General features: G+C 40.3%; 1 protein-coding gene across 2 annotated transcripts; it reads left to right on the forward strand.

Annotated features, from left to right (window-relative positions):
- Window positions 1-686: 686 nt before the first annotated feature.
- ANXA11 (annexin A11) lies at window positions 687-27,026 on the forward strand. 2 transcript variants are annotated; one of them, XM_010567838.1, is made up of 15 exons: window positions 690-757; window positions 11,592-11,652; window positions 12,837-12,949; window positions 14,293-14,670; window positions 15,190-15,277; window positions 15,659-15,753; window positions 16,189-16,302; window positions 17,455-17,545; window positions 17,668-17,747; window positions 17,887-17,943; window positions 18,853-18,946; window positions 19,715-19,810; window positions 22,424-22,482; window positions 23,105-23,227; window positions 26,943-27,026. In XM_010567838.1, exons 1-15 carry the CDS (start codon window positions 728-730, stop codon window positions 27,000-27,002), a joined length of 1,539 nt encoding a protein of 512 aa, XP_010566140.1. In that variant the 5' UTR covers window positions 690-727; the 3' UTR covers window positions 27,003-27,026. The 2 variants fall into 2 exon arrangements, with proteins under 2 accessions (XP_010566142.1, XP_010566140.1); XM_010567840.1 differs by lacking the exon at window positions 14,293-14,670 and having other exon boundaries at window positions 687-757.
- The last annotated feature ends 24 nt before the right edge of the window (window positions 27,027-27,050 follow it).

The following is a 27,050-nucleotide window of genomic DNA, read 5'->3' on the forward strand; positions in this document are numbered from 1 at the left end:
GGGCCGGTGTCCCCGGGGTGACGGGGCAGCGGCGTCCGCCCGGAGGGGGCGGCAGCAGCGGCCGTGGCGCACTCGGGGTGACAGACAGCGGCCCCGGGGCTGGTGTCCGGGGAGGTCGGGGCCCGCGGCAGCTCCGCGGTTCGTAGAAAGCTGCTCTTGCTTCATAGGCAAATGAGGTGGTTTCAGAGGAAAATGAGTGTTTTGCTCTCGCAGTTGCAGTTCGGCGTTTTGCCTGTGCCCTCAGCTTATCTTGAGCTTGTGATTTTGATGCGTATGGTTAACAAGAGGAAGAAGCCTAAGATGGTAGTCTTGTCAGAGCCGTCACACAATGCTTTCTTTTTACCAAACGTCCCTTTCTACAAAGTGCTTGTAATGTGCTTTACTTTTTCTTACGCTGCACATACTTAAAAGTGTCTTAAAACAGAAACTCTTAAACTTTTGCTATACCTTGTGTAAGACAGAAAACATCTCTAACTATACGTAAGACAGAAAACAGCATAAACATCTCCATATTCAGAAAAGCACTTTTCTTCCCTGTCCCCATCCTGTTTCTGGAGAAGGGAGGCTGGGCAGTGGGGAGTATCTTCTTGGGATGTTTTTGCCTCGTTTATCAGATTAATGGTAGTTCCTGGAAGCCTCTTCCTGGTAAGGAGAAGGGGTTGAGGGAGAGATCTTCTGAAGGGAGCAGCAGAAGCACGGAGAGCAGCTCAGCCAGGAATGGGGACAGATGCATTGGAGCAGAAGGACTGAGGTGAAGGTGTGGAGAGAAGAGTTACAAGAGGGGAAAGTGGTGGTGCAGTGTGTTTTGATGAAGGAGCTAATTAGTAGTTTTTTGTGTATCTAAAAGCCTGGCTGCTGTAGGAGGTGAGGGGGTTCATTCCCTGACACCCCCTTGCCCCAGCACAGAGTATTTTCTGTTGAGTGAGTCAGTGCTCTACTGGTGCACAGTAACATCAGAAACGGTACAAAACTGGTGCTAGTGTATGGCTGCTATAAAGCTTGAGTGCATGAATGCTTTCCCCAAATGCTTGGCTATTTCTCTAACTTCCTGGTTTTAGAGCTGCTGTAAGAGTCATGTGGACCACTCTCCTCCCACTGATGAAACAGATAACTTGCACTGGGCATTGCTTCTAGTTTTGCCTGTGGCCCAGTCCCCACTGCATTTCTGCTGAATTTCTTCTTCCTGAAAGTGCCTCTGTAGCTACTCTTGTGACTTCCTCCCACCCACCGCGCCCCCAAAGCGTCGTATATAATACAGTATGCCATAAATAATACAGATTCAGGAAGAGTTTGAAGGGCGCAATGATTTTATGTCTATGTCAACAATGGTATTTATATACCTTTCTGTTGCCTGACCTCAGTATGAGGTTAAGAGCCAAAATGTCTCTGTGAATCTGGACTTAAAATTTCTGGAGTAGTCATCACACTCATTGATACACTATGTCACTTCTTTAGCTTGTTCTCTATAGTCCCCAGAAGTTTTGAATTGCCAGACTGGAAATTCTGTGAAACGTCAAAAGTCACTAAAAGATATAGGAAAACCATGGTGTGATGGAGCTGTCTTATGGAGGTATTTATGTAGTCAGTATATTAAAGAAAAATATTATAAAGACTGTAGTGTTAGATAACAACTTAAAACACATAATCCAATCTACTACAGAAAGTCAAGCCAAGAGGTCTTTCTGGTTTGAAGGCCACAGGAGATGCTGTTTCCTAGATGTCTAGCAAGTTTCAGAAGATGAAGTGTCTAGAGGGTCTGTTCAATAACGTTACGTTAATCAGAGCTAAGATAGAGCCTATCTTAGTTCTGTGGTAGCGATCTAGGGATAAAAAAAAGGAAGCTATAGTTAAAGCAGAGATGTAATTAAAAAGAGCAGATGGTTTAATGGCAGCTACAGGAAGAGCAGGGCTTTTTAAGAACTTGAAAGTTTAATTTATATTTAGCCAAGGCTCTGTGTAATCGACCATAGAAACTTCCCTGTCAGCTTCAAATTGCAGTTAAAGGCTTCCCTTGAATTAAGTATACAACTGAGTAACAGCACCAATGTAATTTCTTTTATTTCATACTTTTATGTCTGCTACCTTGAAACATTGGATATATTATAAAATTGTATTATATAAACTATTGGAAATAAGGGTGGAGACTTGTCAGCTGTATGTAGTGACTTTTGTTTTGGTTTGCTTTCAAAGAAAGTAGCAAAAGCCTTTTTAAAAAGAAAAAGAAAAAGCTGCATGTTTATGCTCCTGTGAGCAACACTTTCACCCATTTGAAAACTGAGTTGTTGTCATGCACCAAAGCTGAGGTGGTCCCTTTGGTTTTGCTGTTGCCAGTTTACTTGAAAGCAGGTGTGTTTGATGTAAATGCTGAATTTCCTTCAGGCAGTTCCCCAAGCTGGGGAGAATGTGGTACAGTACCGCAAGCGGTAGATAAGTAAGTAAAAGGGCAGCAGCAAGTATTTACAGTTTATTACTTCTATTGTTGCTTCATGTTTGTTCCAGATTTTATCAGAGCTCACTACAGAATCTTGATAGGAGGTTAGATCCTGGCTGGGACAAGCGTCAAGTCAGTTACGGGTCAGAGTGGGACTTGCTGGTGTCCTTCTAAGAGACAATTTTACTATGTGCTTGTGATGAGCAGGCAGCCAATCCTGCCTATGCTTAGCAGCTGTTTTTTTGTGTGTATGTGTGAAATTGTATTCATACTATTCAGCTGTCACAGATGCTGAGTGTGGACCAGTGCTAACCATTAGATTGTAAGGACTTATACTGAGTAGACTTCAGGGTTTTTTTGAAAAAAACAAACACAGCCCCACACAGTCCCGCTACCTGGCTGTTGCCTGTGCAGTGCAGAGAGTCACTGGGCTGTCCGATTGGTAGCAACATTCTTTTCTAAGATATACAAAGAAATGGAAAGAAGTCCTTCCTAGACATTGCTTCCTTTTTTTCCTTACATGGTGTCTGTTTGAGAGAGAAGATGCTGTCTTATTTGGTAATAGGGAAGGTTAAAAGCTTTTTTTTTTTACTACAAAGCATGGGTGGTTATTTTCTGAGGGCACTGGGAAAGTGTTACCAGTAGGTCGCTCTGTTCTAGCTTTAGCTCAGCTGTTGTCTTAAGGAAGCACTAGATTTAACAGTTTCTTTCCTTCTTTGGAGCCATTAATTAGTATTCATTTCATCATTAGGAGAGGTGGGCCTCCGATTTCAGGCTTTTGGATCCCAGCTTCTTTCTGGCAGGTTTAAGAACTGTCAACCAAATTAATCCCATATTAAAGATTCAAATTAGTTTTAAATCTTTGCAAGGCCTCTGTTTGTGCTAAACTTTCCTATAGCTGTTCAGTGAATATGCATGCAAAGCGATACTAGCTGTGATTAATTTATACATCTAATTCACTTTCCCAAAGACCTCTCGCTTGGGTAAAAAAGCATGTTAGATTTCTGACTTTGGCCTAGCAAGTTGCTCTAAATTAGGTGCTTAAGTTGCCTAAAGCAGATGGTGTGAATATCCCTTTTATTGTTGCTAGAGAGAACAACTTTATTGCACTCATTCTGTAAACACTGTGCCTATCTATAGTCCAAATAACTGGTTATTGGCTGCACTTGATGGTGTTTTGAAAATACTCAGTTTTCCATTAGCTAGGAGACTAAATGTATCTTACAAATGTTACACTTTAGGGGGAAAAACACTTCTTTTTCAGTAATAAGCTTTAAGGGTTAAAGTTTGCTGATCCTGTGCACAGACTAGATTTGAAGGCCATAGTCTTGCTTTCTTTTAACTTCCCTTGTTTATGGTTGTTGTGAAATACCTGGCTTTCTAGTTTGCTATGCAAAATTGTTTTTTTCTTGAATAAGTCAGTTCCTGGAATGAATTAATCAATCAGCTGAAAATCAGTAATTCTTTATAGTCAGGAATGAACAAAGCACATCCATTTGCTCACTGACAAGTAATAATCTTCCTAGCATTGCTGGACGGCTGTGTGTGTAAGCCCTTCACTGTCTAGAAAGCATGAAGCTGTCCCCTTTAAGGAAAAGTTCATGTATTTGCACACTCATATTTACCTGTCTTTCAGCTGGGGAGTCCCAAGGCTGTCAGCCAGGTGCAGAGCACAGAGGTTTCGTGTGCAGCGTAGGGTACATCCATACAGCTTTTAACTAAGGTCCCGTGCAGGTCCTGTCAGTGTGCCTGTAAGTGTGGAGTTGTCACTTGAACAGCTTGGTGGTATTTGGCTGCTTCTGCAGCCCGAACGATGAACATGTAGGAAGTACTGGCAGGGGCCCTAATGGAAAACTTCTGTCGTCCTTTTGTTTCTGTTGCCTCGCAGGGCTGGGGAGCGCTGGAGCCCTCTGCTTTCGCAGCGGGACCACTCCCTGGCTCTGCACTTCAGGCCTGGGCACAGAAGCTAATTAAAAATCAGTGGTGTAAAATGAACAATTAGGTGTTTTTCTAGTAACTGTTTTAGAGTACTGAATGTTACACTATTGCTTTAGTTGTGTAGGATTTCCCACACAGAGTGTACTTTGTGCAATGGAGTAATTGGTATTTACCTAGTCTGACTTGAGCTGATGATGTAAAAATGGGTTCTTGCACGGTAGAACTTAAAATAGATGAGTATAAATCCTTGAGGCATTAGTCAGTTGAGAACATAATTCAGACTAATTATAGCATGACTGTTTTTTGCAACAAATTATTTTATACGACAAGTTATGAGTTTGAAGTAGAACAACCTCGTTCTATTATTTCTTCAAACATCTCATAAACCTATTTTGGTATTATTTCTTGCTTGTTGTGTTGTTAGGAAAGTGTCTTTGTGTTGCCATATATGTTTGACTGCTGTCTGTATTGTAAATACTCCAAAGAGAACATTGCAACAGTGTGCTACAAAAGGAAGCACTTGGATCAGGGCAGAGTAGGAAGCCAAAGTGAAGCTCCAGGAATTTAACTCATGTCTTTGCTGCACATGGATCTTGAGAGTCCATGCAGCTCAGTGAAGTTCTTTGGGTTTTGTTGCCTTGAGTATATATGTAGGGACTGATATGTAAACCCAAAGAGGTCTGTGATCTTCCCAGAAAAGTAACAGATACTGACTGAAACCATATGCTGGGGGAATAAATGTTTAGGTACATAAGCAGGATCTTCACAACGATTAAATGCTGCCACTGAGTCATAACTTTATACTACCTTTTTCCCCTCTCCCCTGTTCTCTGCTGTTTGGACCCTTAAGGCAAAAGTCCATAAAACCAAGCACAAAAGTATGTGTCTTTCTGTTCAACCTCTTGTCATCTCTGGTTCAGTGCTGGTGAATGGTGTTACATTGCCATCTCTGGCAGATCCGGTTCTGCTGGCAGCTAGAATATGAGGTTGGCCTACTTGTCCTTTCAAATTTTGACCCTCTGTGAAGGGTGTGGGTCTTGAGTGATCACGGAGATGTACCAGTGAGAGGAGAGTACGCTCAAGCTGGGATGAGCCTGTCTCATGAAGGAGGCAAGGGGGCTGGTTATGGGAGCTTTTGGTCCCTATTTGCTGCTGTGGTGTGGTAGATGCTGGTTATTGTTACTAGGAGTTAAAAGAACTTTGTCATGAAATGGCTGAGTTGCCTGTTAGATCAGAATTATCCTTTTCAGGCTTCTGAGGTCTTAGTTGAATGTGGTGTCATTTTTGTTATGTTTTGTTTTCTCACTAGCCAATAAAAGCAGGCAATGAAAGGTACTAGTTGTAGGTCAGAGTGAGTCATCTGGGAAATTCCTTGTGGAATAGATGATCTCAGAAGTAACTTCTAACCTAAGTTATTCTGTGAAATACAAAGTTTGTACTGGTGCAGGTACCATCAAAGCAGTTGTTTCACTATCTTGGAGAATCTTATTTTGGTCATATATTCTCATGTGTTTCTCTGTTGCATGGAGTGTTTCTAACACTGTTCAAATTGCTCTTCAAGTAGTGTTTTAACAGTATAAAATGTTTGAAGTGGGATAATCTTATATGTAGTTTTAAATTTAACTTCTTGTTGCTAGAGGTTTGAGAATTGAAGTGTGAATATTCGCACTTTTGTCTAGAACCCATGACACAATTGCCTCGTGTTAGCATCTCCTGCAGTGGTATGACTGTAGCATCACAGTTTATGCTTCTGTCAGTGGAAATTATCAGTTAAATGAATGTTCTTATTTAACATTTTTACAGCTCAGTTGTGGCTTGTGGGTCCAACTTCCCATTCAGCTATTCTTTGTTGGACATAACATCTCTCTTCTGCTCTACCTTACTTGGACTAAGGCTTGTCAGTGATACCTTTCTGATGCTTCCCCCCGCCCCCCACTTACCCCAGCAGGTAAAAAAATGCTAGATTATCTTCCAATAAAGTATTTCTGTGATAATGATGATGATGATGATATTGATTTAGAAGGAACATCAAAACTGGCAGTGCTCCTCACTCATAATACTAGCAAGCAGTTCAAATGGATAGTTTGAAAAAGACCCCTTATTTGAATTTCTCTTTTACCATCTATTCAGATCCGTGGGTTGGTACTCTTCAAGTATACATTTTTGGATGAAGACCAGTAAAGGTTCCTAAAGGCAAACTATGAATGATAAGTTCTGTGTAAAAGAGGTTTCCTGGGTTTTGGCTGGCGTGAACTCAGCTACATTAAGCCCTGTTGGAAGCGGAACCCATTCTACTAAATTAGTTTTTTCCTAGTGAAAGGAAGACTAGACAGGGAGTCACATACACAGAAGACTTAACGGAAAACCAAATTGCAGGGCGCTTTATCTGTCGGGATGAAGAACATTACACCTCGTACAGGAGAGAACAGCTTCTATGCTGCAGTGCGTAAGTCAAAGATAAATCTTGCTCAGGCTGGTAAAATAGCAGTTAGCTAGTCTGATGCTGACTGTGGCTTGTCCTTGTCTTGCAGAAGCACAGTGGTTGATGCCTCAGTTCACTACTGATGAAAATCTACAGCATGTTGTAAGGTCATAAATTCTGTTCTGCTGGTTTCATAATCAGGGATCGGTCTCAAAGCAGGTTTTGTAATTTATAGCTTTAGGCAGCCTTTTGTACTGCAGCCTCTTGTACTACATCCTGGTAATTAACCTGGAGGAGGAGTAAAGGCCAAGGGTTTAACTTTACTCAGTGTTCCCTGGGAAACAGGCATAATTAAACAAATTATTTTGAACAAATATAGGTCATGGTCTCTTCATTCTTTTTTGTACTCAAATTATTGGACCTTGGCATAGCTGGAGCCTGAACAGCAGCCACTAAATAAATTCCAGGAACGGGTGTGAATGTCGTTGCTGAGCTCATTTCTATTGCACCTTGAAACGGAAGTTTTATGACAGCCTTAAAATTTTATTCTTTACTTCTGCCATTATTGTGTAATTTGTAGTTTTGTTACAGATAGCTCCAGTTGTAGTCCTTTTCTGCTGTGCTGTGGCTCAGAGGAGTGTATGTTCAAGATTCCCATTTAAAGTATGTCACAGATTAATCTCTTATGAACAAGTCTGTTCCCTCTTACCTTTGCCAAAGCAGCAGGAAAATGCTCAAGAGCCCTAGCTGTTCATGGCTTGCAATGTGAAGTGAGACAGCGATGTCCACTGTGGGAGTAAAACCTCAGATCTTTACTTAAGAGTTTTGAGGTGGACCTCCAGGGTGAACACTGGGAACAGGGAGAGGATCTTATCAGTATTTGTTCTGTATTTTCTTCAAGGTACTCCCTCTTTCCGTGTGTGGTTTGGGTGTTTGGATTTTTTTCCTCCTCTTACACACTCCTTCTTTTATGGCTGAGCAAACAGAGACCTTGCTGTTGCTGTAATTGACCCAGACAGTATTTGTATAGCAGGGTGGACTTCCGCAACTTCTGTACCCTGGCCTATGTCACCACTTTATTGTCAGCAGGCAAGTGCCACTCATCACTAACAGTTTTAGTAAGATGTCGTGGATGTAGCAGCAGAAATTTGGGAAGATGGGCTTAGAAGATGAAATGGAGACAAGGTTGTGGGAATGGTTGGGAAAGTTAACTTAGGGGGCTAAATATTTGCTAAGTTAGAGAAATGGCCAACAGAGACTTGAAGCATGGAAAAGGTGGTGATGAGGGAAGTTTTTGAACGTGAGTCGGTGTGTTTGTGGATCTAGTTTGCCTGGAATCAAACCAGTGTGGGAGAAATTCCCCTTGGAAAAGTCCTGGATAAATGCAGTGTTCAAAAGAAGCAAGTGAAACGTGTATATATATAAACATTTTTTTCAGATTGCTAATGAAGTTAGCCATTATTTCTTAACCTCAGCTTTAAGTGCTAAAGGCTCTTTTAATATTTTTTTCAATTTGAAAGGAACGTTCTGCATAGGATTAAAAGCAAGAAAAAACCGCCTATCCCATTGCTCCCCACCCTCTACCACAAAAAAAACCCCCAAGCCTTTTTGCCTTAAATTTGTACCTAAAGCCTTATTGAAAAGGAATCTTATAATTTTTTTTTAGTATCCTGTCATTATTGTATTTACACGTGAAGCTAATAAATAAAAATAATTATGGTTACACATGAAGAAAAAATAAATTTATTTCAATTATGTAATAGTAAGCATTATGTGTGCTAAGAATCTGGGTTGTAGGGGTTTTTTGTTTGTTTTTTGAGTGACTTGAGTAATAATTGTTCTTCTTTATTTTAGTACCATGGCTATGTTTTATTATGTAAAGGAAATTACTGATGTATCGAGGCTCTGAACTGCCAGGCTGCCTTCTCTTGATTTTTTTTTTAAATTTTTTTTCGTGTTCTGTCTCCACTCCCATGCACCCGTACCTGCCCGGAGGCAGCAGTGGAGCAGAGCTGGCAGTGTGGGCAGCGATGGCAGCAGGCTGTGCAGCTCCCCTGCTGCCACGTACGCGGGGGCCTGGCAGCTCCCTCCAGCAATCAAACGCTGGAGGCGTGTGCAGGCTGATAGGAGCATGGCAAGCACCAGGAGGGAGGAAGCCGCCTGCTCTTTTTCCAGCAGAGGAGGAGAATATGTGTTTTGCTTTCAGCCCTAATCAGAAATGTTGAATTTTTGCTTTTTGGCCTCATGAGCTTTGGGGGGGTTTAACAGTCCTTGTATTCGTAACAGCAGGCATTGCCTCCAGCAGTTATGATTCCCTTGGGATAGCAATATCTTCCAAGTGTTCTTTGGATGGGTTTTATAACCATATTTGCATCTACTTTAATAAAGTGTTCAGCTTTATCAAGTTCTGTAAAGTTGCAGTGAAGTGCGGTGACATTTTGAAGATGTTCAGGCTGGAACACTGTCCCTCTAGAGCATTGAAAAAGACCCCATGCAGCTGCTGCCGTACCTTTATGCTCTTTATTTAGCATCACTGAATATTCAAAAGTAAAAATTCATTATTTTGCAGAACTACAGGGATGACCATGAGAGACCTATTTCCAAGATTTAGCTTCTAGCATTAAAAAGGGACACAGATAGGAACCAAATCTAAATGTAGGGTATGCCATTGGGCACACCTGGAAAAATAAACTTGATCTCCCTGATGTCTTCTGTGTGTGGAGGTTGTGCCCTCTTGTGTATATTGCACAGTAATTTTATGCTGGATTTGGTGCTGTAGGTCTTATGCACTGTGTTTTCATATGCAATGAAAAATTACATAGAGCTTAGTCATGTAGAGGAGTGCATGTATAATGAAAAGCTTGTCATCTTTTCAGCAGCCTTGATGTTTAAGTTATTCCAAAACTCCTAGATAGCACTGCAGTGAAAGATCTCATTGGAAACCAGGGCTGAAGGGAATGTGGGAAATACATTTACCATGCTATCGAGAGCATCTTGTAAGCATCTCATATGATGTAAAAATTTCTGTGAGCCTTTACCCTTCAGATATAATCTGGTTATGGATGGTGTCATGTTAGCTAATCTGTAGTCTATTCTTACAGTTGAATATGCAGAATTGGGCCATGACGGTTGTAGGTGGCTTTGACTTCCCCAGACCTTTCTTGAGGTTTAAATCTCGCCATTTGTGATTGACAGTTTACTGATTTAAAGCCTGATTCTGTAAAATGTCAGCAAGTTTCCTAGCTGTGTGTCCTGCTTGGTTTCCTCATGTGTGGAGCTCTGTGAATTGTTAACTCTGTTACACCCATTGGAAGAGGAAAAGGGTGTGATGTTGGGGTAATGGTTATACTCCTGGCTGATCCCACTTCACACTTCTGTTTGTAGGGGGGGATGGAGAATGAACAAATGGCACAAATGGAAGGGCAGTAGTTAAATTTGCATACACAGAAATAGGTTTTTTTTTCCAGTTAAAGGCATCCCATATAGATTTACTGGTAAACATGCTTTTTCTAATGCTGCGAAACTGTGTTCACTTACTTGTTGAGTCTGTTGGAAACTTTACGCACTGGAGTAAACGTAAGGTAGGGTTATAACTTTTAGTCTGCTCTGTTTGTTGTAATTTCCGCTAGTTTATTTTTAAATTTAAATGAGTACATGCAACATGAAGTCCAAACAGTTTTAAAATAAATTCAAGATTTCTCAGTTGTATTTTCCTTTTTTAAAAAAAAAAAAAAAAGTGTTTTTCCATTCCACTGTTGCTACGCAAAAGAGCCATGCAAACCAGAAAGGGAAGTTAACATGATTATGCAAAACAAAAACAATCCCACAAAACCAGCACCCCCCAAACCAAACCCAAACCAAAACTCCATAGCTGAAATCCAAAACACAGCAAAACAAGCCAGATGCAAAAGGCAGTGCTTTAGGGGAAAGAAAGGCAAGGGATACTGTTTGCACACCAGTTTAAAAATAGACTAGGGATTGTCACTAAAAATAACCTTGAAAAAGTTAACACTGATTGTGGATGTTTTCTTCATCTGCAACAAGCTCCTTGAGTTACTTTTATCATTATTCCTGGTAGTTGTTCTGTTTAAAATAAGGCTTTCTGTATTCTGGAAAATGATTGTTGTTTTGTCCTTCATTTAGCTATCTGTCCTTTTTGACCTCCCCTTCTGTTTTGGACAGCTAATGACTTTGTCCACTTCTGTGCTGACAGAGGCACTATCAACTTTGAGAGATCCAATTTGTTCTAGTGACCTTATCCTCTCAGTAAACCCTTCATTTTTTATGGTGATGCTGTAAGGATGAAGTGTATCCCTTCTGCTTCTTACTCTGACCTTACGCTTTTGCAGACGTTGGCGTTTAAATGCCTTCTAACACTTCTCATACAATTACTCACTTGGAAGATGTAGCTTGTTTGTCAGAAGATTTTCTACTCTTGATTAATAAGACTGTTCTGTATAGTTTGCAAACTTCTGGAGACTTTAATAGCACAATAAAGTAAGCATTTTCAAGTAATACATCCTTAACAACATAATAGACAAAGTGAGCAGTAAGTAGTAACTGAAATGAGTAAGAAAAAATAGACTGAGGAGTGACAGTACAACTGTTTAGATAATCTGAACATGTTTATTGGTCCAGCAAAAGGAAATGGTAAGAAGTTTCCCAGGGAAAAGCCTGGGTGACTTGTGCAGTTTGTCTAAATTTTGGTAACTGACTACTGCAAACATGTTGCCTGTTAATTTTATGTGGTGTAATTAGTGAAGCATTACAGAAAATGATTGTATCACACATACTTTTCAGATCTTTGCAATGAGCTACCCTGGCTATCCCCCGGCGGGTGGATATCCACCAGCAGCCCCAGGTAAGTTGTTTAGGTGAAGTAAACATTAAATGGCAGTGGTGGTCCTATCTGGAATGGAAGGGTGGCATGGGGGAAGAACAAGACTGGGCAGCGTTTTCGTGACTCACTGAAGCTTCCTGTGCTCTCTTGTTAAGTCCTATTTTATCTTGGCTGGGGATTCTGATTTATATAATATGGGTACTCTACCATGTGCTCACATAAGGTCCGTTTTCATTCACCTCAAATGAAGCACACAGCACTAGGAGATGGTCATAATTTGACCTAAATTAATAAATGTCAGGGAACGGTGTCCTGTCAGTACTGAGTCTTGAACGCAGCTGGTGAGAAAAATGAGTATGGGGAGAAATCAGTCACACAGTTTAAAACCATATCCCACAAAAATTAGGGCTTTAATTATGACATTATCCCTAAGTCACTGTTTTTAGGCAGATGGTTGTATATAGAAGGGAGACGGCTGTTAAAAAGGATATAAATTATAATAATACAAAGCTGATGAAATATATAACTACTGTTTGGTATCAGGCTGAACTTTATAGTTGTTAGTAATGAACTTTACATTTGTTAGTATTGTTGGTAGAAAGAAAGAACTGGAGTCACAGGGGTGTGGTGAAATGTGGAGTTAGGCAAGCTAACTCGGGAAGGGGAAGCAGTGTACAGTGAGAAGCCAGACTAGCTTGGGAGGATAAATCCTACTTCTCAGCAGACTATTCTGGCTTGCTTAGACTGCTGTGCAGACAAGACTGTACTGCTGTGCACAGCCAAGTTTTGTGACTTGGGTAGCTGTGAATGTACTGTGTCATGCTCTGTAGACATCTCTCAAATTAGCAGCCTAAAAGGAATTAATAATATTTTCCTACTGGAATACCCAGACAACTTTGTAGTTTAAGAGAAACTACTCTGTAGGCAAAATACGGTGTTTACAATATTAATTCTTGAGTGTTAACCTTCAAATATGTTTAGAGTTGTTTTAAATGAGAACTTATAGATTCAATGGTAACTAACGTGATTAGAAATATCCAGTGAGGCTTCTCTTTATATCATAATTGCACTGCTACTCTGCACCTCTTCAGTTGATTTTCCTTCTCCCAAACTGCTAGTGTTGAACAGACATTACATTAGAAACGTAAGTAGTAAGTTTAAAAAGGTGTAGTGTCTTGTTTCAGCACAGCTGTGTTTGATTTCAGGTAGCAGTCCTTGGGGTGGTGCTGCCTATCCACCTTCAAATCCACCTCCGATTGGTCTAGAAAACGTGGCTGGCTATGCCAATCAGTTCAATCCCAACTACATGGCTGGAATGGTGAGTTTGCTTTCATTTAATGTGTTTTACTGTGACTTCCTTAAGTGCAAAGATGTGTTTCTGGCATTGCCACTGAGAAATTTATCGCTCGCGTTCCGTGCCTTTATGTCTAGTCTGTTTAGGTGTTGAACATTCAATATCTATTGAAGAAAATGGTTACTGCAAGCTATTCCTTATTTTAGGAAAGCAGACCACTAGTTAAATCTTGATTTAAGAGCCTAACTTCGAAAGTCATGGACATAAAATTAATATAACTTGGCTTCTGCTGTGCAGAGGAATAGGGGAACAGACTATTAACACTAAGCGTCCACTGTTAATATATTCACATTGGCAAACACAGTCCAGATTTTGCCTATTACCTGGATTATGGCCAGTCTGAATAAGGAACAAGGCTGTGCAATTTGAGGAATCAATGACTCATTCCTGAAAAGAATATGGGATCAGCTGTCTCTTATAAGCACTGATGTTTAACAGATTGCAGATGTTTCCAGTGTGACTTTTTTTTTTTGCATAGAGTAGAAGTGAGTGACACTTCTGACAACTTAGTCTTCAGAAATCTCTTATGCTGCATAACGAATGCACAGTTTGTAGGAAGACATTTGCATTACAGATGCCTTTCTGAGGCAATGATTAAATGAAGTGATTTGGCAGCCAGCAGTCAAAATGAGCATCAAACTATCTAGGGTGCACATACCAATATCCACAGCAACTAGCTTCTGAGAACACTGCAGTTGTCAAATGTCAGTTCTTCTGGTTCCTCTGTAGAAGAGGGTCCAAGTGTCTCACATGGGAAGATGATACTGCATGTGGAGTGGAGTATCTTTGTGGCAGTTTCTGCAGAAGTCTTTCCAAATGTAGTCCAGGAACTCTTGCTAGTTGTAAACTACTAATGCATCTAGTGCATTGCAGAACAGCCAGAGGTTGCTCGTAGTAAACCCCTGTACTCAGAAAATGCTGTGGTCATGTAAGGCAGCCATGGACAGAGAAGTCTGTTTATGTTGCTGGGATTAATTGGCTAAGTTTTTAGAATAAGAGGTGTGTGGCTATTGGCACTCTTCTATGTGAGTGGTGTGTAATGCTGGATGCAGTGGCAGGTATGTGTTTTTTGGTTCTGCTTCTTGATGTATGGCAGCTGATGATTACAGTAGAGCAAGAGTCAACTGAATACAGGTTTTCTTCCATCTTGCTCGCTAGTAAGACATGATTATTGTAAAGGTCTTTTGCGGATGCAGAACTACCTGTCTGTGTTGGTGGCGAGGAAGGTTGTATTGTATTAAGCACATTAATGAAACTCAACCATTTGTACACCTTCCCATCTCTTGCTTTATTGGCTGTCATTGCAGGCATCTAACCTGGCAGGGACCTTTGGAGGGACAAACGTACCACAAGGCATATATCCTTCAACACCTGGGGGTTATCCCCCAGTCCCTCCAGGTGGCTTTGGGCAACCTCCATCAGGACAACAGCCCTCTTACGGAGGATATCCTCCACCTGGAGGAAATCCGACATCAGGAATGCCACCTTACCCAGGATACCCAGGTGGCACTGTGCCAGGCCAGCCCACACCACCACCTGGTCAGCAGCCTGTGGGCTATCCAGGACAACCACCAGCAACTTACCCAGGGCAGCAGCCTATGCCAAACTACCCAGCAGGCCCAGCCGTGAATCCTTCTATGCCCTCTTACCCAGGAGCTGCAGGGCCTACAGTCTCTCCTGTAACAGTAAGACCATTCAGTGCTTTTGTTTTGAGATGTGACCATGTATATGTTTCTCTATATTTTTGTTGTGTATGTAAGTGTAAACCAACCCTAAAATTGAAAAAAAAGCCATGAAAAGGAGTTTGGCTGAAGAGATAGATGGATGCTTTCCAAATGCAAGCAATATAGGCTCATATGGCTTGAAACAAGTGCTGGTTTATTATTCAAGAGTTGACATGAATTCAAATTTAATGAAATTTGCCTTTCCTAACTTAACAAAGTACTGCCAGTTGTATATATAGTCTCATCAAACCGTAATTAATTGGACAGCAGTTTTAATATCAGTGAACTTTCTTGACCTTGCATTTTCTCATAATTTGGGTATAGAAATGAACAAATTGTTTAAGGTGGAGTTTTCTTTGAGTTTTCTGTTACTTTTCTAACAAAAAGAAAATTGGCATCGGTGGTCATCTTTCCTAAGTAGTAAAACACAGTCTTTTACTGATTAACACTAATATGCAACTCACCTTGGTCTGATCTTAGCATGGGAGCCGAGGCACAGTCACCGATGCACCGGGATTTGATCCTCTGAGGGATGCAGAAGTCTTAAGGAAGGCCATGAAGGGACTCGGTGAGCAGTCTGTGGATTTACATTTCAGTTAAAAGTAGAATTGCAGCTTTGATTCAGCACTGATCTTTCTCCATTGTTACATGTGTACTGAGTGGGCTACTTCACATGTGGTTGTCCTTGGTTATCAGAAGAATTATTGGAGTTCATGTAGGCATAAACAACATCCCGAGTTTAGTATTTGGTTTTGGAGTTGGTGTTTTTTATGATTGGGAGGTAGAGCTTGAAGTTCTGTGGTTGTATACAAGAGGAGATACTGTAGATGAATTAAAGGCATACATGTCCTTTGGTTGGGCTTAGGAGAGATAGGATCAAATCGAAACAGAAAGCTGAGTCCTCACTTGACACTCATGCTCATTCTGTGGTGTCTGTGTGCATGTACAGGAACCGATGAGCAGGCTATTATCGATTGTCTTGGAAGTCGTTCAAACAAGCAACGCCAGCAGATCATCCTATCCTTCAAAACTGCTTATGGAAAGGTAAATACGTCATGAGAACAGAAGGAAGAAGAAAGTGACTTCACTAGAAGTCAGAAGACAGTGTTTGGAAAAAAAGAGTGGAAGTTGCTTAAGGGGAAGATGGTTCACAAGTCATAGCCTGTTTAGGGTTCTGCTTTTACCCACTCTTGACTTTTTCATGCAGTGTTTCAGATGAAACTTATAAAGCAGTTTCTCTGCTAGATGATTACTTTGATTGGTCTGTGCAGTCTGTTTAATTGGACCTTAACTACCTAGATGTACATGTTACAGTTACGCTGGATTTAGTGTTGTTAAGTGGAACTTCAGAGCTTTACTTTTAAGATACATTATTGACGCTTACGCATAAAGAATTCTAATTAAACTCCACAATTTTGGTGCTTACATTTGTCAGTTTTGGTCTTTATGCATTTTTTCCTTGTTTTTACTTCTTATTAGGATTTGATCAAGGATCTCAAGTCTGAGCTATCAGGTAACTTTGAGAGGACAATCTTAGCAATGATGAAGACACCTGTCATGTTTGATGCTTATGAAATCAAGGAAGCTATAAAGGTTTGTGTAGGGGATACAAATTTATAAGATAGAGGAAATATTTGAGCTGATAAAATTTTTGGTAGTAATTTAAAAGCTTGAACTTATATTGCTTCCTCTCCATCCAGATATTCAACCCACTGTTTGACTGATCTGTACCCTGTTTCTTGGAGGTATATGATAGTAAAATTGTGAAATGTTATTCCCATAGGTTAAAGGTAAAGACTATTTAATAGGTTTGTGTTGTAACAAAAATGTATTTATAAATAAATACACAAAAAAAGGCAGAAACTGAGTTCTAACAGTCTCTGCAGTTCATTTATTACACAGTCTGGAGCAAGCCACTAAAGCGGCTCTCTTCTAAGCCAGCTACTGCATGGCGTGCCTTTGTTTCTGGGTTTTTGCTTTGAGCTGTGATGGAACTGATGATAATACAGCTCAACATGGAGTTTCAAGTGACTTTACATTGAGTGCTCAAGAATAGTTCTGAAAACTAGGTTCATAAAGATTTTGAGCAGGGTGTGCCTTCTATTTATCTTTTCCCCCACCTCAAAAGCCTATTTTCCTAGCCCTTGCTGAACCTTTTCTAAAATATTATGGAAGTATTAAGTACTTTCTCCTTAAAGCAATCAGAATATTTTATTAACATTTAAGTTTTTAAAATAAAAACAGGTCAAACATATGTATGTCAAGTCAGTGTTTAAATGACAGTGAAATAAAATATTTCCATTACTGAGTCAGTACGTATATTTACATGTTCTTTGGCCGCAATTTTAAAGTAGCTAGGAGGATGAAATAATATTAGCTGTATTGTAATTGCAACTGCTATCTGTAAGTTAGTGAAAGTTACCTATTAGAATTAACAAATTCATCTTTAATGGTAGAAAAAATTGATTCTTAAAATGCCTAAAATCTGGTGTGGATTATGACGTTTTAAAATGAAATTTTGTTTTCATAATTATTTTAATTATCTGTTCAATTTGTATCTTTAATACATATCTGTGTCTTGGAAACATGTTATAAGTAGCATTTAAACTACTTGCTTTGACTTCTCCTATAAGATTATATTCTGAATTGTATTTCGTTGTATAATTTTATTACATTTCTTTATACTAGGTTGTAGAAGTAAGATGAGAATCTGAAGAGTGTGTTTTCTCTTATGCTTTGTTTTAGGGTGTTGGCACAGATGAAAATTGTCTCATTGAAATCTTAGCTTCTCGCAGTAATGAGCATATTCAGGAACTCAACAGAGTCTATAAAGCAGGTTAGATTTGTTACAGTTCCATCAAAATTTTCTTCCTTTTCTTCCTTAATCACTGACTGACAATATGAATTTAGGAAATGAACAGGGGTGTGTGATGTTTCATGACTGTGTGTCTCTTCTAGAATTTAAGAAAACTCTGGAGGAAGCAATAAAAAGTGACACATCTGGACACTTTCAGAGGCTTTTAATTTCACTTTCTCAGGTACTTGCATGCCAGGGTTTTAGAGTTTGGGGGTTTTGTGTGTGTTTGTAGGTTTTGTTTTGTTTTTTTTTAAAAACAAAACAAAACAAACCCCCAAAAGCCCCACCAGTGACACTTTTGTATCTTCAAATTCTTTCAGGGAAACAGAGATGAAAGTACAAGTGTTGACATGTCTCTTGTCCAAAAAGATGTGCAGGTCAGTAAAAATTCTTCATAATTTCTAAGTATAGTCAACTCAATACACTGAAATTTGACTGTATGGTTTCTGCTTACTCTTAGTTTTGGACACCTTGTGACTTCTGATGTAGTGCTTATGTTTCAGTGGTTGGAAGTGATACGAAAAGCCCTGACAGAGCGCTGGAGCCATGTAGCTCCATTACAGAGATGAAGCTCTTGAGAATAGAGTCCATAGGGGTTTTTTATTTTACATTCTGTCAGCTCTCTGGCTTTTCCAGGTGCTGGGTGACACCATTGTGCTGGTTATTGAGGGAATGGTCCAAAGAGATTTGTGGTGATGCGTGTGTGGATTAAATTTTAATCTATTCAACACTTGCATTAGCCTTTGCCTGTTATTTAAGGAACTCTGGATTTTTACGGCAAATACGGTAGTTGGACCTAGTAACTCTTGCCCCGTTACTTTTTTTTTTTGTGCGTTCCACTTCACCATGTAGCAAAGAGAAAACCCTGGATCGTTTCAGCGCACTACTGTCATATAAATAGTAGTGTAAGTAGCTTTCTACATAGTATGCCTTAGCCAAAAGACAAGAACATCACAGAACATACCTAGAGGTGTAGACTATAAGCTAGGTGTAAGCCCTGTTAGGAAGAACAATTTTCAGGTACTTTTTAAACAGTTTTTTCCTCTTTAATAATCTGGAGCTCTTGTGTTTGAGCACTTATGCCTCAATAAGTGAGGAAGACTGCAAGCATAGCATATTGTAGGAAGGTTAGAACTAGTTGCTATTTATTGCTTGCTTCTGTTTTCCAGCAGTACACAGACTAAGTATAAAAGGAGGGGAGGCTGTAAGGAAGCAGATCTGTAACTCAGCTTTTCAGCCTGACTGCTTTTCTGAATAATGAAATGTGAATTCCCTTCTGTGTTTAGGAGCTATATGCAGCTGGAGAGAACCGTCTAGGAACTGATGAATCCAAATTCAATGCCATTCTGTGTGCAAGAAGCAGGGCCCACCTCAGAGCAGGTAATGGTGTCCTCTACACAGACAGTAACTTCATTCTGTTGTGTGTAATGATAAAAATGATAATATCTGTAACGATAAAAACAAACAACACTGCTCTGTACCTGAATTTCCCCCATCTGTAAAATGAATGTAATGATACCTCAATGAAAAGCAGGGTGAATTCTGCTGAGGGAAAGGATACATAAGAACTACACATTATGACCATCTTAAATATCAGAGCAGGGAGTGGACATACTTGTTCAAATGTTTCTCTGATAAAAGAATCAAAAAACTGGAATTGTTTCAATTTTGCATGCTTGTGTGTGCACAAGACACTTGAAATCCTTCCCTTCCCCTTTTACATGATGGTGATTAGGTGTTATACCAGTGGTGGAAATGTTTTAGTAACTACATAGAACTTTTGAAATGTGCTACATATTGAGGCACTTAATGGAGAGAAAAGAGATGGGGGTGTATGTGAGAACCTTAATGTTTTCTTCTTAATTTTATTGACACAAAGCTTTCGTAGAAGAGTTTTCACTGTTTCCCTTACAGTGGTTTCTTTGTCTAGCCCTTTAAAAATATGGATAGAACTAGACAAGCTAGAAGGAGCATGATGACATGTCAGTGGAACAATGTGGTTGATAACATAGTATTAGTCTTTGAGATGTTAAAAGTTCTGTAAGTACACTGTAGTATCAAGTTCAGAAGTGCGATTGAAATGAAGCAGCACCAGTACCACCTCTTTTTGTGAGGCCGACTCCTGAAATCTTTCTTTCTCATCAACAGTCTTCAGCGAGTACCAGAGGATGTGTAATCGGGACATTGAAAAAAGTATATGTCGTGAAATGTCTGGAGACCTGGAAAAGGGCATGCTGGCAGTAGGTATGTGTCATCTTAGCAAGTTCGTTCCTGGTATTCCACTACAACTGGCTGAGATGGTGGTGTCTGTGACTCCAGCTAAGGATGATGTTCATAGTAATAATTCCAGTTTTCTGCTTTTTACATTGAGCTTTCTGTGAAGTCACTTGTGGTTAGTAAAGCAGGGCACTTAATTTACCTTAAAATGACAGATGAAGCTTTTGCTTCAGGCAGCTGCAGAATTTAAATGTCACATGTTAAAGTGAGGAGAGAATTATTAACTGTACTTGGCATTGTTTTAAGAAGTGATGAGAACTTGTACCAAACGCTGAGTCAGTGAGAATGGGGTATTTGGGACAGCTTTGGAAATCAAGCAAAATATAGGCATTAACCCTCCAATTAGTTACCTCTATCTCCTTTTAGTAGAAAGAAAACTTAAATTTGATTGCAGAGAGGTTATTTTTCCACCTTTCCTGTGGTTACAGCTTTGTTAAATCTTTCTTTTTTAAGTACTTCTGAAGAGCAAAGACTTACCTCGGGTCTACTATTGTCCTTTGGGAGGTAGTCATTAGTTTTCATGACGTTGGGACAAGGCCTCAAGTTGTTGTGCAGTAGTTTTATTTGGAATGTTTTATTCTACGTGAAATTGTGGACCTCTTTCTCTCTCTCTTGTCTTTTGTCTCTTGTCCCTTAGACAAGACTGCTTCTTTACATCTCCATTTCTTTTTCTGTTTATTGCTGTGAATTTACTGTGATACCTAGAGCTGCTGCTTTAAAAGTGTTGTTCTTTGGTTGTGAATGTGGTAATAGCTAGAAAAGTGATGTAAGAAAAAAAAAAAGCAAATCCAAAAAAGATCCTACCAAAATAGGAAAAATGTACTTTGCATCATGTGGAAACAAGATGGGAGAAGACATTTCGCTCAATCACAGCAGATTTTTTTCATGGTAGTTTCTAACAAAATCCTGCAAAATGGGAATCAATTTTAAAAGCATCTTTTTTTCACTCCTGTCTTGTGCATGTGTGAACTATGTAACTATTGTTCTTGCTCTGCTTGGCCAAGCTGTCACTATCGTGGTCTTTTCATGACCCAAACTGGGTCCAACTCTGTTGATGTGATACATTTGCAGACCTTTTCCAGGATTCAGAATCTGTCACCTCAAAAAGTATTGTTAGAAAACCAAACTTGGGGAAAAGAAGTATTTCCCAGTGTTTGTAGAAAGATATCACCTTGGTGAAGAAACTGTACTGTCAGAGTTTGGAAGTCCTTTGACTTCATGGAGCTTTGCAGTCACTTGACAGGTCTCCATGTAGATACAGATTCAGAATTGGGACTGTAGCTTGCAAACAAGTCAATAGCCTTTTGAGCAAGAATTGTCATTAATATTCACTGAATAACTCCTTGAATAGATTTTGGTTTGGTTTTTTTTTTATTTATATGTTTATATACACACATATATATCTATGTTGGTTGATGTTAGCATCATTTGTTCTGTGAACCTTATTTTCAGGAAAAAACAGTTTTCTAATTGCAAATATTTAATTTCACTTTCTTTAAAGCTTTCTGGATTGTACAACTGGTAACTTACAATAACATCTTCAAACATCTTAAAAGTGCAAGTGTGTTGTTTAGCTAAATACAGTGATGAATAAACATGCATTTCATTTGTCATTTGTTTTTAAATTGTATATCATTGATAGTTGTGCGTGGTGAACTGCTATCTCTCATCTACATTTTCCTATTCAGAAAAGTACTTTTTCCTATATAGTATGTGTGTTGCTGTGAAATACTTGTTTAGGTTTACCCCTTTTGTTCTGTATTGATTTTACATGATTGCTTTTGATACCTTTTTGTGCTATAAAATATGCCAGGTGTGGTTTGTTTTCTGTGTAGTTTGCCACAGATTGCATGATTGTTCACTTGTAACCAATATAGGATCAATATATAGATTTTAATTCTGATGAGTGATGGAGAATTCTTTCATTATCCTGATTAACATGACAGTAATTTGATTTAGATTTTGCTCTTTCAGATTTCTAATAAACTGTGCTAATTAAATATAAAATCCAGTCATTACTACATAAGCATGTCAAGAATTTTTCAGGAGTTCTGGTGAACTTTGTGGCTAAAAAAAAAAGTGTAACTAACTTCAAAATAAGGGTGAGGTTTCTGTCATAGGTGGCTTCCCAACTTGTGTTAGGGTAGCACTTTAATTTTTCATACCTTGCAGATGCATGGCCTAAAAGTTCTTAAACTAAGAAAAAGCCAGGAACACCACTAGCTATGTGTTCCTTCAAGCCTTCTGCCTCCTGCCTATGCCCTCTTTTCCCTTCATAAGCAAGAATCTGGTCATTAAACTTTAAAGATTCATTATGGCTGCCTCATGCTAGATGGTTTCTAGTGACAGAAAAGTTTGCTTTGAGCCATGAAGTGTAGTAGGTTCTTTAACTTTATTGCAGCTACTGTTCGGATTAAAAATTATTTCAGTGACTAACTGAAGGAGTGGAAGCTGCATTGTATCGAGTGTATGTTTATTGAAAAATAAAGCATGTGACTATCTAGGGTAAGCTCAGAAAATGACTGTGAGTTCTGACTGAGGAGGAATACCTGATTTCTGTGATACTGTTTCTTTTTGCAGTTAAGTGCCTCAAGAACACACCTGCTTTTTTTGCAGAGAGATTACAGAAGGCTATGAAGGTAGGTGCCTGTAACAAGATACATAAACTTATAGTGTGGGTTTAGTGGTTTTTTGGGGTGGTTTTTTTTTTTTTAATGCTTGTACAGCTCGTTGGGATGAATTGTTCAGCTGAAGGTATTACATTTTTGAGTGGGCAGATGACTAACAAGATGTAGTCATTATTATGAAAGGCTGGGAAAATCTAGTTAATTTGATCCACTTAACAAAGAGATGTATACAGCCATACCTGAAACAACAAAAGTCTTCATTTGGTAAAACACAAATATGCTTAAGACTCATTGAAATTGGTATGTTTTTAAGTAGGGATATCTAGCTGAAGTAAATAAATAGGCAATTAAACTCACCAAACTTTCCTGACTCCCTGTCCCTCTGACACCCCCCCCTTTTTTTCTTCCTAACTGTTCTTGTGCAGAGAAATGACTGTTAGTGTCCTACCAGTAAATTTAATTTATTAAAGGATGATAGGCCAAATTCTGTTCAAGCTTATTGAAGTCAATGCGTTATGCTAGTAAACGGCCGTTTGTGGAGTGATGATTTATATTAATTTTTTTACTAGTGCTGTATCATCCAGCATTTCCACAATTTATTAATACATTATATTGTTGGGTTTTTTTGTTTCAGGGAGCGGGAACAAAAGACAGAACTCTGATTCGAATCATGGTGTCACGCAGCGAGGTTGACCTGCTGGACATACGTACAGAATACAAGCGGATGTATGGCAGATCACTCTACGCAGATATCACTGTAAGACTTGGAGACTTTATGTTCCCTACTGTGACATCCTTTCTGCTAGTAGAACATGGATCCTTATGCTGAATACCTATTAGCTGCACTGAGTGTAGCTGGCTGTGTTTGGCTTGCTGCATTTGTCAGGAGAGTGGAGGCTGAAGTGCCAGAGAACAGAGAGCACTTGCTTTTGTGTGGGGGCTAGATGAGCTAGAGATGGGCAGGAAGCCAACAGACAAGGAAAGAAAAGGAAATTGGTCCAGAGGGGTTTCAGAGACCTGGTCTTAAATCTGGTCTCTGTCCCAGTCTCTGTATGTGATCTTGTAGAAACCATTTGGTCCTCCAGCTGAGTAACAGTGGTGCTCTATGTCATGTGCGTGTTGAAAGAGTGTAAAGCTCCTTTTAAAAGATTGTCTCCTTTTTCTCTTGAAAGTTTGGATTTAGATTTTGGAAATAGACTAAACTTCAGATTCTTTAGCAGTTGTAGCAGTTGATCCACCCTACTACTGATATTAACAGCTGTAGCAACAGTCAAGAGGATGCCTGGCCAATGGGGAGGGTAATAAGAGCTGGAGGAGAGCAAGTGGTACCCCTTTCATTTACCTTGTAATGAAGGTGCCAAATCTGTTAAGCCCCTACTTACTACTTCTGCTGTTGACGCTGAAGGGCTGCAACTTGGTGGTGTCTGGAAGGAATCCTGCAAAGATAGTGAAGGGTAATGTGCACCAAAAAGTCTTGATGTGAGTCTTCTGCCAGCAGCTATATAGTCTTTCTGCCCATGCGCCACAGAGCTTCACCTAGCAGAAGCTTTTTCCCAGTGTGTAGCTCTGGAGTGAAGATGTGCTTCTACTGCAGTAGTTACATGCCCTGTAACCACCAATGTGTGAGTAAAAAACAGTGAGACATTGGTGGAAAAGCTGTATGTGTCTCTTCCCCCCCCCCCCCCCGCTTCTCTTTTGATCTGGCATTAAAATAATTTTACCGTTCAGAAACAGCAATGGGCCATACCCATTTAATGGGCTGAACTTATTCAACACTTGGTTTCAGTAAATATGGGACATGCATATGCACAGTTATGTGTATACAAACTCTACTTCTTATTTCTGTAAAGGTGGAACTGGAAATATCCTTGGAAAGAAAGTTCTTAATTCTTCTCTCTCTTTTTTTTTTTTTTTTTTTTTTAGTGGACAGCAGTTCTTTCCTTTCTGTGCATACACAAACAGGAATGTTTTTGTGGTGTCTTGACCCTGGCTGGATGTCAGGTGCCCACCAAAGCTGCTCTATCACTCCCCCTCCTCAACTGGACAGGGGATAGAAAATGTAACAAAGGGTTCATGGGTTGAGATAAAGACAGGGAGAGATCACTGAACCAATTACTGTCACAGCCAAAACAGATTCAACTTAGGGAAAATTAACTTAATTTATTGCCAATCAAACCAGAGTAGGGTAATGAGAAATAAAACCAAATCTTGAAACACCTTCCCCCACCCCTCCCTTCTTCCTGGGCACAGCTTCGCTCTCAAATTGTCTACCCGCCCTCCCCCCCACCCTCCCCCCGGGGTGCAGGGGGACAGGGAATGGGGATTGTGGTCAGTTGGACAGTCTCTGCCACTCCATCCTCTTCAGTGGTAGGACTCCTCACGCTCTTCCTCTGCTCCAGCGTGGGGTCCCTCCCATGGGAGGCAGTCCTCCATGAACCTCTCCAACGTGAGTCCTTCCCACAGGCTGTAGTTCTTCACAAACTGCTCCAGCGTGGGTCCCCCACGGGGTCACAAGTCCTGCCAGAAAACCTGCTCCAGCGTGGGCTCCTCTCTCCACAGATCCGCAGGTCCTGCCAGGAGCCTGCTCCAGTGTGGGCTTCCCACGGGGCCACAGCCTCCTTTGGGAACCCACCTGCTCCGGTGTAGGGTCCTCCACAGGCTGCAGGGGGAGATGTGCTCCACCGTGGACCTCCCTGGGCTGCAGGGGGACAGCCTGCCTCACCATGGTCTTCCCTACGGGCTGCAGGGGAATCTCTGCTCTGGCGCCTGGAGCATCTCCTCCCCCTCCTTCTTCACTGACCTGGGGGTCTGCAGGGCTGTTTCTCTCACATCTTCTCACTCCTCTCTTTGCTGCAGTTTCTGTGCCCCAGCAACTTTTTTCCCATCTTAAATCTGTTATCCCAGAGGCACTACCACCATCGCTGATGGGCTCGGCCTTGGCCAGCGGCGGGTCCATCTTGAAGCTGGCTGGCATTGGCTCTATTGGATGTTGGGGAAGCTTCTAGCATCTTCTCACAGAAGCCACCCCTGTACTCCTCCTGCTACCAAAACCTTGCCACGCAAACCCAATACAGTTTTATATTTTGTGGGTTGTGCTTTATGCATGCACAGGATTTATCCTGATCTTTGAAGTGTCTCTTTGTCACAATTGTAATAATTTTTATGTGGACAAAACAGTTTTCAGTCATACCTGAAGATGAAGGATGAGATAAATGCACTAACTGAAACTGTTCTGTGAAAAGGATTGGCAAGCCTCATCAACCAAAACTAGTTCATGAGCAGCTCCCAGGGAATGCTTTTTACTCTTAAGAGCAGCAGGCAAAACTCGGCTAGCGGGGGCCATTTGTGATTAATTGCATGTTTGTGCATCCATACTAACTTTCACTGCCCACAACATGAAAGAGACGTTCTCTGTGGGAAAAAACCCCCTTAGATCTTTTGATATCAGGGCATTGGTTTTAATGTGTCGTGGTTTAACCCCAGCCAGCAACTAAGCACCACGCAGCCGCTCACTCACTCCCCCCCATCCAGTGGGATGGGGGAGAAAATCGGGAAAAAGAAGTAAAACTCCTGGGTTGAGATAAGAACGGTTTAATAGAACAGAAAAGAAGAAACTAATAATGATAATGATAACACTAATAAAATGACAACAGTAGTAATAAAAGGATTGGAATGTACAAATGATGCGCAGGGCAATTGCTCACCACCCGCTGACCGACACCCAGCCAGTCCCCAAGCGGCGATTCCCTGCCCCCCACTTCCCAGTTCCTAAATTAGACGGGACGTCCCATGATATGGAATACACTGTTGGTCAGTTTGGGTCAGGTGCCCTGGCTGGGCATGAGAAGCTGAAAAATCCTTGACTATAGTCTAAACACTCCTGAGCAACAACTGAAAACATCAGTGTTATCAACATTCTTCACATACTGAACTCAAAACATAGCACTGTACCAGCTACTAGGAAGACAGTTAACTACATCCCAGCTGAAACCAGGACAAATGTTTGAACATAACAGAGTAAACTTTCACTTGCTGCCCCTGGAAAAATATCCACATTGACTGCAATGAAAAGGACTTCTGTATTAATTTTTCCATACCTTTTGCTGGAAGATAGCTTTTCGGTGAGTTTTTTGGTTTTGTTTTTGTTTTTTTTATTGAACCATTCCCAGGTAACTAGTTGGACCTGTATACCACATTCAGTTTGCTAAAGAAATTTATCCTCTTTGGACACTTTTGGTTCCAGTCATGGAAGGAGCATATTTTACTGTGTACTTGTGTTAGAGTGATTTCTAATTAGCAGGCTCTTTAATTTTTTTTTTTTTTGCCTTTTTTAAGAGTTTAACACCTGCTTTCTTTCAGCCCTGGTTTCATCTCTTTTGGTTGTTAATGTTGTGTTTAGGATGCTTACACTTCTTTTTCCTCTATTTCAAAGCACAAGTCTTCAACTTTTCTTTTTCTGGGTTTCTTTCCAGGGTGATACTTCAGGAGACTACCGGAAAATCCTACTCAAGTTGTGTGGTGGAAATGACTAAATGGAGCATTGAGCTTTTCTTAAAAAAGCTGCTATGATCGTGTTTTTA

Source organism: Haliaeetus leucocephalus, unplaced genomic scaffold (genome assembly GCF_000737465.1).
Source record: "Haliaeetus leucocephalus isolate CR32 unplaced genomic scaffold, Haliaeetus_leucocephalus-4.0 Scaffold229, whole genome shotgun sequence".
Classification (NCBI taxonomy): Eukaryota; Metazoa; Chordata; class Aves; order Accipitriformes; family Accipitridae; genus Haliaeetus; species Haliaeetus leucocephalus.

Excerpts from the sequence above, each read along its gene's own strand:
- ANXA11 (XM_010567838.1), top strand. The coding sequence starts at position 728 with ATGCATTGGAGCAGAAGGACTGAGGTGAAG. Across the intron at positions 16,303-17,454 it reads AAATCAAGGAAGCTATAAAG|GGTGTTGGCACAGATGAAAA; the intron begins GTTTGTGTAGGG and ends GCTTTGTTTTAG. Across the intron at positions 18,947-19,714 it reads CAGGGCCCACCTCAGAGCAG|TCTTCAGCGAGTACCAGAGG; the intron begins GTAATGGTGTCC and ends TCTCATCAACAG.